A 16,243-nucleotide genomic window follows, 5' to 3' on the forward strand; every position below is an offset into this window, starting at 1 on the left:
TGTTCAATTCTCTCATCATTTAATAAAATATTGCATAGTGTTTTCTCACTCTTTCCTTCAAACACCATAGTTTTTGTTTTATTTGCGTTAATTTTGAGGCCCGATTTCAAAAAATATATATATTTCAAAGAAGATTCACAACTTTTTAACAATTAAAATTTATGTTAACCTTTTTAACCGGTTATTGGTTATTTCAAAAAATAATCATTAAAATTATGAGAAAATTAAAAATTTGGAATAATTTTTTTATTATTTTTTGTTAGTTTTGTACGTCGAAAATTGTTATTTTTTATCAAAAAAAATTTGCATTTGACTTAAATCTGTTAAATTTATCAGATTTAAATTTGAAAAATCTTTATACAAAATACATATAAATTCAACGCCTATTAGATTGAACAGTTAAAAATTGAAAGACTTAAAAACGAAGATTTTGAAAATCAAGCTGAAAAAAACTAAATAATTTGAAAGAGGCCTTGGAAATGAAACTGTTGTAAAATTAAGTGTTTAATTCACACAGTTTTAAACATGAAAATTATATAAATTAAATATTTAAAACTGAAAACTTAAAAAAAAATAACCATTTTTTCATTTCAAGCAAAATGTTTAAAATACCAAATTTGACCCCATTTAACTCACTAATAGCTTTACAAAATAATCCCTTTTTCAATTCAGAAAAAAATTTAAAACATCGTTAAATCCCAATATTCCCTCCTTTGCTACTCAATACAAATTTCAAGAATAAAGATTGTTGCTCTTTCAATTCGGAAAAAAAATTTTAATGAAAATTTCTCCCTTTTTATCATAAGAGAAATTTGAAAAATACAGAATTTGTCCTTACTACCTTCATTTCTCCTGTCTTGTTTTTTTAATGTTTTAAAGTTCTACAAAAATTATGTTAAACAACTTTTCCATAGATTGCCAAGTGTAATTTATTTCGTCATAACTTAAAAATAAAACTTATAAAAAAACGGAGTTTTCTTCTTTCCGAGAATAAATCCTAGGCCTTGGAGTCGACACACTATTGACACTATTTGACACATTTCTTGAGCGATGACACTATTTGGCTACTATTTCGAAAACAGTGACACTAAACAACATTTTCCGCTAATGTCGTTAATTATTTACTTTTCTTTGAAAAATATATTTGAATTTTTTAGCTATTTGACTAAAATAATATGCTCGCCATCTCAACGAAGCAGAACATATTGGAAAGTTGTCTCAATGGCTGATTAGAGGCCGTGTATAAGTTGCTGAAAAAAAAATTCTGAAATTTTTAACCACTGTTTATTATCTTACATTTATTCAGAGGACATCTATTAAACACGTTAGACGATTTAACAATCTTACTCTTTCTTATGAATTAAGGAGTTAGTTGAATTTTCAACCAAAAACGATGGATTCTAAATAAAAAATAGTTGAATCCTTAAACAAAACAGATAAATTTTCAACCAAATAGTTAAATTTTATACTAAATAAGATGAATTTTCAACACAGAAAATTAATTTTTCACGAAACAAGATGACTATCAACAAAATACAAAGTTTGCAGTCAAATAAATAGTTGAATTTTCTGTCAAGAAACGATGTATAAACAAATAGTTGAATATTGGAATAAAATATTTTATTTCATCATTCAATTTATTCTTGTTTTCTTTGTTTTTAAAGGCTTAACCGAATATTTGAATTTTTAACTATACTTATGAAACTTCAACCAAAAAAATGAATTTTTACCCAAATAGTTGAATTTTTGTATATATAAAAAAAGGTTTAAAAAAAACATCAATTTAAAAAACACCTAAATTTTTAATCAAATAATCAAATTTTCGACTGAAAAGATAAATTATTAACCAAAAAGATTAATTTTCTACAAAAAGAAAAAACTTCAAGCAAATAAATAAATTGTCAACTTAAACATATACATTTTCAAGCAAAAATAAAATAATTTATTTTGATTTAAAATCATTATTTTTGACGAACAAAAATAAATTTTCAACAAAATACATGCCTTTTTTTACTAAAAAGGTTACATTTTCAACTTAAAATAGAATATCTAAATTTTTAGTTCGGAAAATGAATTTTCTACCAAATGAAATAAAATAATAAAAAAAATAGATAAATTTAGAACCAAAGAGATGAATTTTTAACCAAGAAAATCAATTTTTTACTAGAAAAGACAAAAAAACAAGAAGATTGATTTTAAAAAAAGACGATTTTTCAACAAATTACATAATTTTTAAAGTACATAGTTGGAACAGTGCGTGTGATGTTGGTCCAAATTTTAATTGATTAATTTTTAGTTTATATATTTTTTTCGTTTCGAAATATTTTTGTCTATTTGGTTGAATTTTTTAACTGAAAAATATCAGTTTTTAACCAGGAATGGAGTAGTTTAATTTTTCCTTTTAACCAAGAAGTTTAATTTCTCACCCGAAATGAATGAACTTCCAATCAAAAATAGTTACTTATCAAATTCTGTTAATTCAGTTCGCATTTAAGTGGAAAACGAGAAAAAGATTGGAATAAGAAAACTATTGTGAATCATGCGATATTTAAATAGAATATCTGATCATTTATAGACTAAACAATAACATTTGAAATAAACTGTGAAATTCATTTTCAAAGCTTTTAAAATATTTGGGTAGAAAACTGGAAATTTTGCTTGAGAAATCAACTACTATAGAAATCCAAGAACCGATTGTCTATTATATTTTATTTATTGAATCGGTTTAAATCCTTTCAAAAATCTTGTAATACTTTTAACATATAATCTTTTATAAACGGAATAAAACAGTATTTCACATACAAATTAAAAATTTTCAACATTATTAATTTATTTTAAACAGAAGACTGTATTTTCTACTATAAAATATGGCTTTCTAACAAAATAATTTAATTTTTAACCTAGTATTTAAATTTTCAACCTAAAAAGACAACTTCCCAACAAAAAAGTGTCATAGTTTATGTTTCAAGTAAAAAATATGAACTTAATACAACAAAGAATAATTTTAAAACCAAAAAAGACAAATTTTCAAAACAAATATTTTTCAGTCAAGAACGAAATAAAGGATTATCTAAATTATTAAACCTTCAAGCCAAAAAAATGAATTTTCTCTACAAATTTAATTTAATTTTCAAACAAAAAGTATGACTTTTCAGAAAAACAGTAATTTTCCATGAATCTGATTACTTTTTACCCAACAAAAATGAAATCTTAAATTAAAAAAAAGTTTTTTTCACTAAACAATTATATTGTCAAACATAAAAGTAAGCCTTCAATCAGAATGCTTTTAACAATGTAGTTTAACTTTTTATCCAAGTAGTTCAATTTTCAATTAAAAAATATAGTTTTCAACAAAAGAGTTAAACTTTCAACTAGAGATGAATTTTCAACTAAAAATATAAACCTTAAAAAAATCATTTTCAACAAAGTGATTCAACTAAATCTTTCAAACAAAATAGTTCAATACTTAATTAAAGGAGATGAATTTTTAACTACAAAGTTGCATTTTAATAAAAAAGAACATGAAAATTCTACCTAAAACAGGTGAATTTTTAAATGAAAAAGACAAATTTTCAAAAAATTGATTTGAATTTTCTGTTGAAAAATGTATTTTAATTTGACTTTTCTCGATCAAAATATGAATTTTTAAACAAGAAATAAGTTTCTATAAAAAAAATTGAATTTTCAATAAAAAAAAAACGAATTTTTAACTAATAATACAATTTTTTAATTCTCTACCGAATAGTTGCATTTTTAGAAAAAAATTAGATTTCTCTTAAAAGGGATGGGTTTAGAAAAAATGTGTTTTTAAATAGTTGCATTTTCATAAAAAAAAAGGTTTTAATTAACTTTTTAAGATAAAAATATGAATTTTTCATCAAAAGATAGGTTTATGCGAAAAAAATGGAATTTTAATCCGAAAAACGAATTTTTCATCCAAAAAATAAGTTTATACGAAAATCGCCGTCTAAACCTGTTAACTGACATTTTATTCGAAATTGATTTTTTTTCTATTTTCTGTAACATTTTTTATATGCAGTTAATATTCCGCAATCGAAACAGCAAAATTCCTTTCAATTTTTAAAAATGGATTTTTTTAAATCGTATCTACAGCATAGGTCCGCGGAAAGTTGCATTTTCAAATAAGAAGGATGACATTTGTAGTAAAACAGATGAATTTTAAATAAAAGACGACACATTTTTGTTTAAAGATAAACTTTCATTCAGAAAAGATTTCAATTCTCTTTTGCACACCAAAATATTAAATTTCAAACAAAAAGTAAATTTTCTATGAAATAGTTTAATTTTCGACCAAAAGGGTTGTATTTTTATACACGGAGGATGAAATTTTACTTAAAATATATTAATTTTTAATTAAGTAAAAAATTAATTCAACACAATAGTTGAATTTTAAAATTAAACAAAAAGTACATTCTCTGCGAAATATTTAACTTTGTATCCAAAAAGTATGACTTGTCAACAAAATTGTTTGATTTTTCAACTAAACAGTTGAATTTTTTTTCAAGAAAGATGTAATTTCTGCTAAAGCAGGTGAATTTTAAAATCAAAAAGACAAACTTTCAAAAAAGAGTTGAAATTTCAACCGAACAGTTGAATTTTTATTCAAGAAAGATGATAATTCTTCTAAAACAGATTATTTAAAAAAAAAAATATATAGTTAAATTTCCACCCAAAGAATATTGCATTGAACATTGACTTTTTAACCAGATTGTAAAATTTTCAACCAAACAGTTGCATTTTTGTCAAAAAAAAAAAAAATGTACTAAAAGAGTTGAATTTTCATCCGTAAAGATTTCATTTGATTTTTTAACGCAAAAATATGAATATAAAAGAAAATGTACATTTTCTAGGAAATAGTTGAATATTTTTACTAGAATAGATGAAATTCTGAATTGAAAACAATTTTCGACAAAAAGAGTTAAATCTTTAAAAAAAAATTAAATTATAAAAGTTATATACTTTTGAAAATTTTGAAAATGTTCAAAAAATATATATTTTTCTGGTAGATAAGGAAATTTCATTTAAATTTTTCACTAGATATCAAGTATATTGAGAAACCATCTCAGTTCAATTTCTCGATTAGACAACAAATCAAAAAGTTAGAGCTTTTGAAAATTTGAAAGAACAACGGCAAAAAGACTTGCAAATTATCCTGATGACATTCTTAAATTCTATACAAATTTTAAAAAGTTATATGCTTTTTAACAGTTTGAAAATTTTCAAACAAAGGAAATAAATTTTTTTTTTATACTTTAAGAAATATCAATCCAAGTTTATACTAGATATAAAATATATGTAGTTGGAAACTATTCTCATAAAATTTCTTAATTAGACAAAAGTTCAAAAAGTTGGATCATTTTCAAAAATATGCTATTTTTGTTTTTAAGAGATCCGTAACTTTAGAGCGTTGTTTTTAGTACATTTGAACTAGATTTAGAAATTATCTTGATGAAGTTTTTCAATTGGACACAAATTATCGAGCGCAATTTTCGTAATGAGAATGTAATCGTCAAAGCCGTAGGTGCTTTGAGAATCTTCTTTGAAAACAAATCTAACAAAATTTCAGTTACAATTTGTGGCTGTAATTCCTCTGAAGTTTGAATCACATTTTTCAATTTTAGTTATAATATTTATGATATTTGAAAAAAATATAATTAAGGATGTACAATACGTACAATCAATCTCAAAAGTTGCCTATCTTTAAAATGGTTTATAAAATCGATAAAAAAAATCTATTTTTAATGTTTGTAAATCTTGATGGAGGCTTCTAATTACACTGTAGAAAAAAATAATTCAGGTTAAAATTGTTTATTAAACAGTAGTTATTTAAAGGTTTAGTTTTTCTTTTCGCTTTAGGGAAAAGTTATACAATTTTTATTTGATCCTAATGATCAATGTCTCATTTTATTCTTAGAAGGATTCTCTACAATTCTATTCAGGCGGTGTTAATTAAAATTTAAACTATGATTGTTTATAATAATAATAACAATCATGATTTCTCAATACATTTTTTAAAATAAAATCAACCCAAATAGACATTTAGAGAATCCTTTGAAGAATAAAATGAGGCCTTGATCATTAGGATCAAATAAAAATTGTAACTTTTTCCTAAAGAGAAAGGAAAAACTAAACCTTTAAATAAGTACTGTTAATTGTCGATTTTATAAATAATTTTAAACATAGGAAACTTTTGAGATTGATTGTACATCCTTATAGTGTTTATTGTATATTATAAAGTTATTTTTTATCTTCCAGGTAAAAGATGGCGACTCATTACCACCCATCCTTTGCCACCATTGCAAATACAAGTTGGATGTGTTACACACCTTTCGGGAAGTCTCACACAAATCCGACGGTATACTCAAACAGTACCTGCATTATGCCAAGCAATTGTCGCTTGAAGAACAGGTAATTTCACTGATTTTTTCCCCGCTTATTAAATAGAATATATGACGCAAAATGAATTGCCCAAAAGCCTGCGTAGATTGGACAAAAAAAGCCAGTTTTTCCACACCCACGCTGACCTATTTTTATTTATTTTTTTATCATTAACATCATGCTACAAGATGAAATAGCCTCCGGAGCTGAGCTCACTTTATGGCTTCAGAATTCAGATCATAACGTCAAGATTCAAGAAGCAAGTGATTGTACAAAAAAAAAGGCGTGTGTGTAGTTATAAAACGATAAACAGACGGGTGTTTGAATAGATGCATTTAATCTAATTGTAAAGTCGTGGAGGGCTGGAGGCCGCGTAACAACCTGGTTTTATCATAATTTTATTTTGGTCGCGAGCACGCTAGCCAGCCTGAGCGAAGAAGCTTCGTCGTCGTTCGAACGGAAAGGGGGCTGAACAAATATTAGTCTCTGATTAACAACTGGAAATCGACCTAATGTGCTGACAGTGGTAGGCAGTCACTCTGTTCCAAGTAATGATGCAAGAGAATGTGCAACATGTGCAGTCTGATTGCAGATAAGACTGTTAATCCATGTGTGCATTACGCGTACCTAACATCTTATATGAACAAATTGTCGATTTGTGTGTGTGTGTGTGTGTGTGTGTGTGTGTGGTTTACTATTTATTTGCGTCTATGCCCTGATATATCAGTAATTATGTAAGACATCTCAAGGTCTCCCTTAATACAGTCTACTTAAACTTATCAGCTTGACCCTGATTTCTGCATAAAAGAGAAATGATTGTAAACTGACGCATACAGTGTGTAGATTGGCCTCCCCCCCCCTTTTTCCCTACATTTTTAGTTTTTGCTATTGCTCTCTTTTAAGTCTTGTGTGGTAGGTATTCATTTGTCCGAAATTTCATTTTCCCTCAAACTCATTTTACCGAAAAAATCACTAGATTGCTAGACGCCTTCGAAATAATTGTTAGATGGGTTTCTGCTTGCGAATTTTGGATAGATCTGGAAATCAAATTGACGTTAGGTGACGCTTTTTGATAATTATTTAATCTTCTTTTACGAAGACAAAAGAAGAAGAGTTTTGGACAAAAGAAACAATAATCTTGTTCTAAAACAGGCTTTTACTTTTATTTTGTTGGTTGAATTGTCACATAACTTTGAAAAATATTGAAATATTACTATCCAGAAATCCACCAGGAATTGTTCAAGGAGGGGCATAGTATTGATTTGTCCTCTGAAATCGAACGATTAAATTCATCAGATCGTTTTAATTCTTTGGGAAATAATGTATTTCTCTGTGAAATATTATTAATCTATCCGAAATATTTTCGAAATACTTCAAATAGCTTATAAGTATTTGCTAATATTTTATAAATACTTATAAACTATTTAAAGTATTTCGCAAATATTTCGTATAGATTAATAATATTTCACAGAGAAATACATTATTTCCCAAAGATTTAAGGAAGATTTTTGGAGAAATTAAAACGATCTGATGAATGTGGCTGAAATTTTACCGCGATTTCGCTGAGAGCGGGTGCAATTTTCCAGATTAGCACCCGCTCCCGGCGATATCTTGCGGTTGTCCTTATGACAAATTTTTAATTATATATATGCAATCTTAAAAAATTATTAATATCAGTGAATTCTTTTATATCTATCCAAAATCTATGCAAAACCTTGCAAATCTTCGTGATAAATTTGGGAAATTGTTGCAAAGTTTGTGAAATCTTTGGAAATCTTTGTGAAATATTTAAAATCTTTAGAAAATCTTTTTTCAATATTTGGTTTATTTTTTAAATTGTCGAAATCTTTTGAAAATTATTGAAATCTTTGTAAAATTTTTAATATTTCATAATATTTATCAAATTGTTTAAATCTTGAGTAATTTTTGAAATCTTTGGAAATCTTCGAAATATTTCTGAAACATTTGTGAGGTTATTGAAATCTTTGGGAAATGATTTATGCCTCTGTGAAATTTTTTAATCTATCCGAAATCTCTGTGAAATCTTTGCGAAATCTTTGACATGTTTGGGAAATATTTTTGAATTACTTGGCACATTTTGGAAATTGTTTAAATCTTTGCGAAATCTTTGGAAAATCATTGAAGTCTTTGTCAAATCTTTTCAAACTATCCGATTTTTTTGCAAAAAACATTTGAAATATTTCGAAAATGATCAAAATCTTTGTAAAATATATTTTTTTAATCTTCATGTTTGATAATATTTGTGAAATTGTTCAAAACTTTGAGCAATATTTGAAATCTTCGAAATATTTCCGAAATATTTGTGAAATTATTGAAATCTTTGGGAAATTATTTACGCCTTTGTGAAATCTTTGCGAAATATTTGAAATCTTTTCGAAATGTTTGAAATGTTTGGGAATTATTTTTTAATTATTTGGTACATTTTAAAAATGGTTTAAATCTTTGCCAGATATTCGAAATCTTTGGAAAATCATTGAGTTTTTTTTCCTGAAATTTTAGTGAAAATTTTAAGAAATAATTGAAATATTTTTGAAATATTGAGTAATATTGGTGATATTATTGAAATCCTTGGGAAATCATTGATGTCTTCCTAAAATATTTTCTATCTATCCAAAATCTTTGTGAAATATTTGACATTTTTGGAAAATCATTTAAATCTTTAAAAAATATTTTTGCAATATGTGGTATATTCTTTAAATTCTTAACATACTTGGTAAATCATTAAAGTCTTTGTGAAATCTTTGTAAAATATTTTTTAATATTTGTGGAATTGTTTAAATCTTTGAGCAATATTTGAAATCTTTGAAATGTTTCGGAAATATTTTTTTAATTACTTGGCACATTTTGGAAATTGTTTAAATCTTTGCAAGATATTCCAAATCTTTGGAAAACCATTGAGTTCTTTCTGAAATCTTAGTGAAAACTTTAAGAAATAATTTAAATATTTTTGAAATGGTTGGTAATATTTTTAAAATTATTAAAATCTTTGGGAAATCATTTATATCTTATTAACATATTTTAATTCTATTTGAAATCTTTTATATCTTTGGAAAATCATTGAAATCTTTCTGAAATCTTTGGAAACATTTGTGAAGAAACCTTTGAAATTTTGGTAATATTTTTGAAATATTGCTGAAATAATTTATAATTTTGCAATTGAAATGAAATCATTGATGTCTTTGTAAAATATTATTAATCTATCCAAAATCTTTGCAAAATATTTGAAATCTTTGTGAAATATTTTACATTTCTGGAAAATCATTGAAATATTCCCGAAATATTTAAAAAATGTGGATTTTTTGAGAAATCGTCATCTTATTTTTTTTTCAATCATATTAGTATTAATTTTTCATTACTGAATAATAATTCACATTATTAAATTTAAATCGAAATGAAAACGAGTTTATAAACACCTGTAACCATAGAAATGGTATATTTTACAATTAAAAAATTAATTATATACATAATTTTTTATTTCAATATTGTCTTATATTTATTTTTATTACATAATCATATATTTACTTATCACTTGCCTATTTGTCGATTTTCTCTCTCGCATTTAAAAGTAGAAGCAAATTTAAATGACAAAGAATTCTCATAAATGCTACCAAACGTCTGTTTGTAACACGATTTTCACCGAATTCACCGTCGGGATCCCCTGTGTGATTTTTGTCTACGCCGTCTTTAAATCTAGTCATTTTCTCGGCAAAATGAGTTTTAGGGAAAATGAAATTTCGGACAAGTAATTACGTACCGTTTTGCGAAAGAGACGAGAGGGTCTAAAATGTTGCTTAGGTCGACAGACTGTGTAGTTTGGATTTTAACGAATGAAATCAAAAAGTGAAGTGGAAAATTGACGTTATTTTCTAAGCCGAATTTCCAGTTTTTACTATTCTGGTTGAAAGTCAATTCCTTTTGGTTTACGATTTTATATTATTTGGTATAAAATTTATATCTCAAACTGTACCAATATTAATGGTTTTCAATGTTAATATTAATTATTTCATATATTGAACATATAATAAACAACTAGCATATATCACACATATTTAACATGTATATTTAATATATGTGGGGATAATGCGCTGCATCTGTGTTTGCGTAAATGCCAACAAAATGAAAAAACTTCTGGTGCGAATTCGCACCAGTGTGCCGTTTGAGGGTTAATAATATTCTAGGAAAATTGTTTGTAAAGTAATTTTTTGTTTTCTATTTTTTGAATGAAAACTGAACTATTTTGTTAAATAATTATCCCTTTTGCAGACTAATTAATTTTTTCGGTTAAAAATTGAACTATTTTGTTTAAACTAAAAAATGATACTGTTTTTAAATTCATCTCTTGTTATAAGTTTTTTATTTTTCATAATAATACAACTGTTTGGTAGCAAATTCATCTGTTTTAGTTGAGAATTCAAATATTTGGTCGAAGTTACATATTTTTAAATTGAATTCTTCTACATATTTTGTTGAAAAATCGTTCTTTTTTGTGGAAAATTAAAATTCTTGTTTGATAATTCATCCTTTTTTATCAAAACTGAACTATTTTGTTACAAAATTTTCACTTGTGCAAGCTTGCTCACGTTTTTGGTTGAACATTGAACTGTTTTGTAAATAATTGAACTCTTTTGTTCAAAATTGAAAATAAAAATTGAAATTATTTTGTTGAAAATTTATTTTTTGTGTTGAAAATTAAAATGTTTTGTGGAAAATTCGTCTTTGGCCAAAATTGGCCATTTAGGCCTCAAAATTCAAGATTTCAAAAAAGAAAATTTTTTACGTAAAAGATTTCAGCATTAAACATTATAAATTGATTTCTTTCATAATTGAACACATTAAAAAGTGAACTTAACATTAAAGAAAAGGTTTAAATCAAACTTATTAATGTTGAAAATTCATGCTTTTTATAAATAACTTGGGTTGAATTCAACCCACATTTGTTATTTTTTGGTACAAAATTAATCTGTTTTGTTGATACATCATATTTTATTGGAATAAAATGTTTTTTTTTAATTATATTTTTTCTTTAAATTTTCCTTCTTCGGCTTGCAAATTCAACTGCTTTTTTTAATCCGTCTTTTTGGTTTGAAAATTCAATAATTTGGTTGAAATATATTTTTTTTTCTATTTGATTAAAAGTTAATTATTGTAAAAATATGAAATTTCTACCAAACGAGATAAATTTTCAATTAAGAAAAAAAAAATATTTCAATCAAATTATTGCATTTTCAAACTAAAAAGACGAATTAAAAAAAACAGTTTCATTTTTAATAAAATATGATGTATCAACGAAACAGAAATTTTGTACGAAAAAAGAATAAATTTTCAACAAAATATAGTTGAATTTGCAAACGTTGCATTTTTTCGTTAAATCCAACGAAAAATCTCATAAGTTGACACTTAAAAAGACAGATTTTAATTTTAAATGAAAAACATTTGAATTCAACCAAAATTATTCATAAAAAAACATGAATTTTCAACATTAATAAGTTTGATTTAAACTTTTTCTTTAATGTTAAGTTAAATTTTTTCAATCATGAAATAATTCAATTTACAATGTTTAATGCTTACATTTTTTACCTGAAAAGTTTTCCATTTTAAATCTGCAATATTTTTGCTTGTAGTGTCAGAAATTCAAGGCTTCTTAACTTGAATTTAATATAGTACGCAAGTTAATTTGATTTAAAAGAATTTATTCCACGTTTCTCGTGAAAAATCTTTTTTAATCATTTTGGGCTGAGAAGCCTGTTATCGATACAGCTGAGAACATGCATTTTTTTCCTTCTTCTTGTAAGTGAGGGGAAGGTATTAACCCTTTAACAACACCTTTCGACTATGAATGCAAAAGGTGTTTTTTTTTTAATTTGCAACATTTTAGGCCCTAAAGGACACTCGAAGGGCTCCTCGCGAATAAATGAGATTTTCCCCAAATACAGAGAGAAAGAAAGAGAGAGAGAGAGACGCAGTAAGTATATTGAACTTGGACCATCCTTTTTCAGGCCAAGTCTTTCTCCACTGCCCAAGTAGCAGACTTAAGCCCGCTCCAATCGTTTCTGCAGCTAAACAAAACGCTGTTCAACGAGGAGCCAAACAATTCTCCGGCCAGCATTAATCAAAACGTTATACCTCAGACGCAAACGCATCACCTTGAATTACGGGCCCATGATACAAACGACCTGGAGAATGTCAAATGCGAGGAGCCAGACGATGATACATATTCAAACAGCTCGGATCCCGATCGTTTGGAAATCGAGGATCGAGAAGAGCAGGATCAGGAGCAAGACTCTGATGGAGAGGAAAATGGTTACGATATGACTGTTACAAAAAGGTCCAAACTGGACGACAGTTATGACAACTCCAAGCCCAGTTCACCCAGGACAAGTCCCATCAATCGAATGGATACACCCGAGAGCAATTGTTCTGATTCGCATATCGACCAAGAAACCACAAAGCTTTGGCAGCAATTAACGAGGTGAGAATAGACAAGACACCTTGCTTAGGCCGTTGCGTAACATACAAACATTTCAGAAAATCAAAGACTGTTCTATTATTTGTTGGAGAAACGAGAAAAAAAAATCGACCTCACCCCGGATTTGAACCGGGAACGCCACTATACATGAGTGGATCGTTGACCAATTATGCCATCGAGGGTGTGGTAGATCATTTCGCGTTTCTCATAATCACATAGTGATCGCCGATTTAAACAATAGTATTATTTTGTCGGCCAGGGTAATCAATTAATTTTGTGTGCGGATTACTGTTCTATTATTTGTTGAAATGATCTAGCACAACCTTGTTAACGATTTTTTTTTTTAGTTTCGATAAAATTTAGGTCGATAAAATAAAATCATTGTTTAAATGTGGACAATTAGGTCCCGAACAAAAAAGAATTCACAGATATTCATAGATCTCTATAAAATATATATCTTTTTTATTCGTTTCGTTTCAATTGAAACAAACCTTCTCGAACAAAAATCGAAAAAGGGTGACAAAATTCCAATCAAATTTTTTATATTTAAAAAAATGAGTGGGTATTTTTAATTATACTTACAATTAGACTCCCTGATTAATATAAATCGCCATTTTCAACACTTAGAAACCTGGAGTTATACTGCATTTGGTGTTTTTTTTTTAAATTTCACTTTTGTATATCAAAATTGCCTGATAAGTAATTTTATTTCATGATAAAATTTGTTTCTAAAAGCTCATAATCATTATAAGTTAAAGAGAAAAATCTCATTGTAATTAATTTTTTAAGTGTGGGAAATAATTCTGTTTTGTTTTTGTCAGTAGAAAAAAATTACTGGTATCAAGAATAAGATTTGTGCGAAACTTTAAAATGATTTAAGACTTGATTTTAAAGGGTTAATTATTTTACATTTTAAAGATATCAAAATATGCCGAAAAAGAATCTGGAAGATTTTCTGACATTTTTTTGTTGTTATTTTGCATGTTTTGATTTTTTTAGGAAAACTGAATAATTTTAAAGGATATTGAGAAGTTTTAAAAGTATTAGAAATATTCAAAAGTAATTCAAACCTTGAGAATATTTCAAACAAAATGTAGATTTTGTTATATTACGAAAAAAAAGTTTTTTAAGAATTTGGAAACGTTTCGAAGAATAAAAAAGTTTTTAAAATTCGCGGGAAAATTTCAAATAATTTTTTATGTTCTAAAATGAATTTCATGCGAAGTTAAACAAAATTTTTAATGATTTTCTGAAATTTCGAAAAAAACAGAAGATTTTAAAGGATATTTTTCAATTTTACAAAGATTACAACATTATAAAAAACGAGTAAGTTTGAGAGATTGAACTTTTGAAAATATTTAAAAAAAAAAACATGTTGAGAGCTAGATTTTTCAAGATTTCGAAAGAAAGAAGCTTTTTCAGACTTTTGTAAGGTTTCAATCAAATGAAAAGATTTTCTTAGGATATCTGGAAAATTTTTAAATTACAATTCATTCAAAATTGAAAAACAAAATGTAAAAAATTGTAGATTTTTTAGGATTTCAAAATAAAATTTTTAGAGGCTTCTCAAGAATTCTGAAAGGTTCCAAGATAAGTAAACATTGAAAATGATTGTTTATTTTGAAAAATTAATTTTCAAAAAAAATTTTTAAACATTTCAAAAGATTTTTAAACTTGTCGAAAAGATTCCCGAAAATGTATCAGATATTTTTAAATTTTGTTTAAAAACGTTTTTTCTATTTTATACAGATTATTTTATCTAAATATTTTTCTTCATTGATTTAAATGGTAAATAAAACCAGTATTTTGTTGAAAAATTTATAAATTCTTGTAAACTTTATTCTAAAATGTTAAAGCTACAATAAAGTACAACAGTATATAACAATATACGGAAAAAACACAAAAAAGTACAAAAATCCTTGTAGCTTATTGTATTTATGTTTTCTTGAAAAAATGATTCTAATTTTTCGTACTTGTTTGTAAACAATTTTTCACCACGCATTAAATATTTTTTTAGTTATATTTGTTTCAAATTAATATTTGTAAGGTTTTTGATAAAAGACAAAACCTGGACTACTAAAATTAAAAATGCCCTTTGATTTTGAAAAATAACAAAACCATTATTTTGTATTTTTACTTTATTTCTACAATTTTGTCACAATTCCTGAAAACTTTTTTTATCGACACCAAATTTTACAGATTTACTTTTTAGGTAAAAAGGAAAATGAAAAGGAGCCGATTTTGAAATATTTTTATTTTTATTAACAGATGAATTAAAATTGTTATACATTTTTTTTTAATTAAACGATCCCATTTTTTTTGCAACTTTTCATATTTATATAAAACAGCATGAAATCAGTGAAAATTCTTCTTAAAATTAAATCCAACCGGTTTTTATAAACAATTTTTTAGAAGCATATTTGATTTATTATTGTAGATTTAGTAGCAGTGTTTGTTCTTCTTGAAGTTTATTTGGTTGAAAAATGGAAATTTGCAGGTGGAAAGATTAGCGAAAATGTGTATTTGTTTATAAAATCTATTTAAATGAATAACAAATTTTGCCTGACAAAGTCTCATATCGAATAAGGTCATTTCTGAGTCATTGGCCGTGGATTTCGTAAAAAAACAACAGCGATGTGTTGACAAGTAGTAAGGTTGTGAATTTGTTTATAAAATTTCCGGTTGAAAATTGACGAAAATCTGTGTTTATCAAATTTATTTAAACAATAAACAAATACTGTCGCCGGACAAAATCTACTGATAAATAAAGTCGTTTCTGAATTATTCGCAGTCGATTTCGTAAAAAAAAAAAAAAAAACGATAACCATATGTTGACAGCGTCAAGTTGTGAATTTGTTTATAAAAATGTTTATAAACTAAACATTTTATAAGGAATGGAATTTGCTAAATAATGAAAATAATTAATTTGAAAAAATGAAATCTGTCCGTTGAAATTTGATGAAAATTTGTATTTGTTTATCAAATTGATTAAAAAATGTAGCACTCAAAATCGCTTTAGATTTTTTAATTCTCATTAAGCCTTGTTTTTACCTATATCCTGAACAAAAAGATATAAAAAATTATGTCTAAAAGTATTTTCATTCTTGAAGTAAAACTCTTACGTCAAAAATTAGGTGACAAAAATCCGATGTTTTATTTGTTTTTAAAGATTAAAAAATGTCAGCTTTGTTGTTAAATAATTTAAAAATTGGCTCGCACAAATTTTACTTAAAATTTTGTTAACTGTAACTTCTGTAAACGGCAAAATAGGATGTAAAATATGACATTTTTCTTTTAGACTTGGTTCCGGCAAAGTTAATACAAAAATTTGATAATTACATTTTTTATTTTTATATA

The 16,243-nt window shown here is 25.9% G+C and overlaps 1 protein-coding gene across 3 annotated transcripts in view; it reads left to right on the forward strand.

The window, feature by feature from the left end:
* LOC117171978 (GATA-type transcription factor sreA-like) overlaps positions 1 to 16,243 on the forward strand; it is a 57,553-nt gene that overhangs the window by 9,248 nt on the left and 32,062 nt on the right. For 2 of the 3 annotated variants that reach the window (XM_033359675.1, XM_033359677.1), the window contains exons 2-3: positions 6,277 to 6,429; positions 12,417 to 12,889. In XM_033359675.1, coding sequence (XP_033215566.1) covers positions 6,277 to 6,429; positions 12,417 to 12,889 — 626 coding nt within the window. The remainder of the gene's footprint in view (positions 1 to 6,276; positions 6,430 to 12,416; positions 12,890 to 16,243) is intronic. The other variant, XM_033359678.1, reaches the window with a different exon arrangement.

The sequence above is a fragment of the Belonocnema kinseyi genome, chromosome 4 (genome assembly GCF_010883055.1).
Source record: "Belonocnema kinseyi isolate 2016_QV_RU_SX_M_011 chromosome 4, B_treatae_v1, whole genome shotgun sequence".
NCBI lineage: Eukaryota > Metazoa > Arthropoda > Insecta > Hymenoptera > Cynipidae > Belonocnema > Belonocnema kinseyi.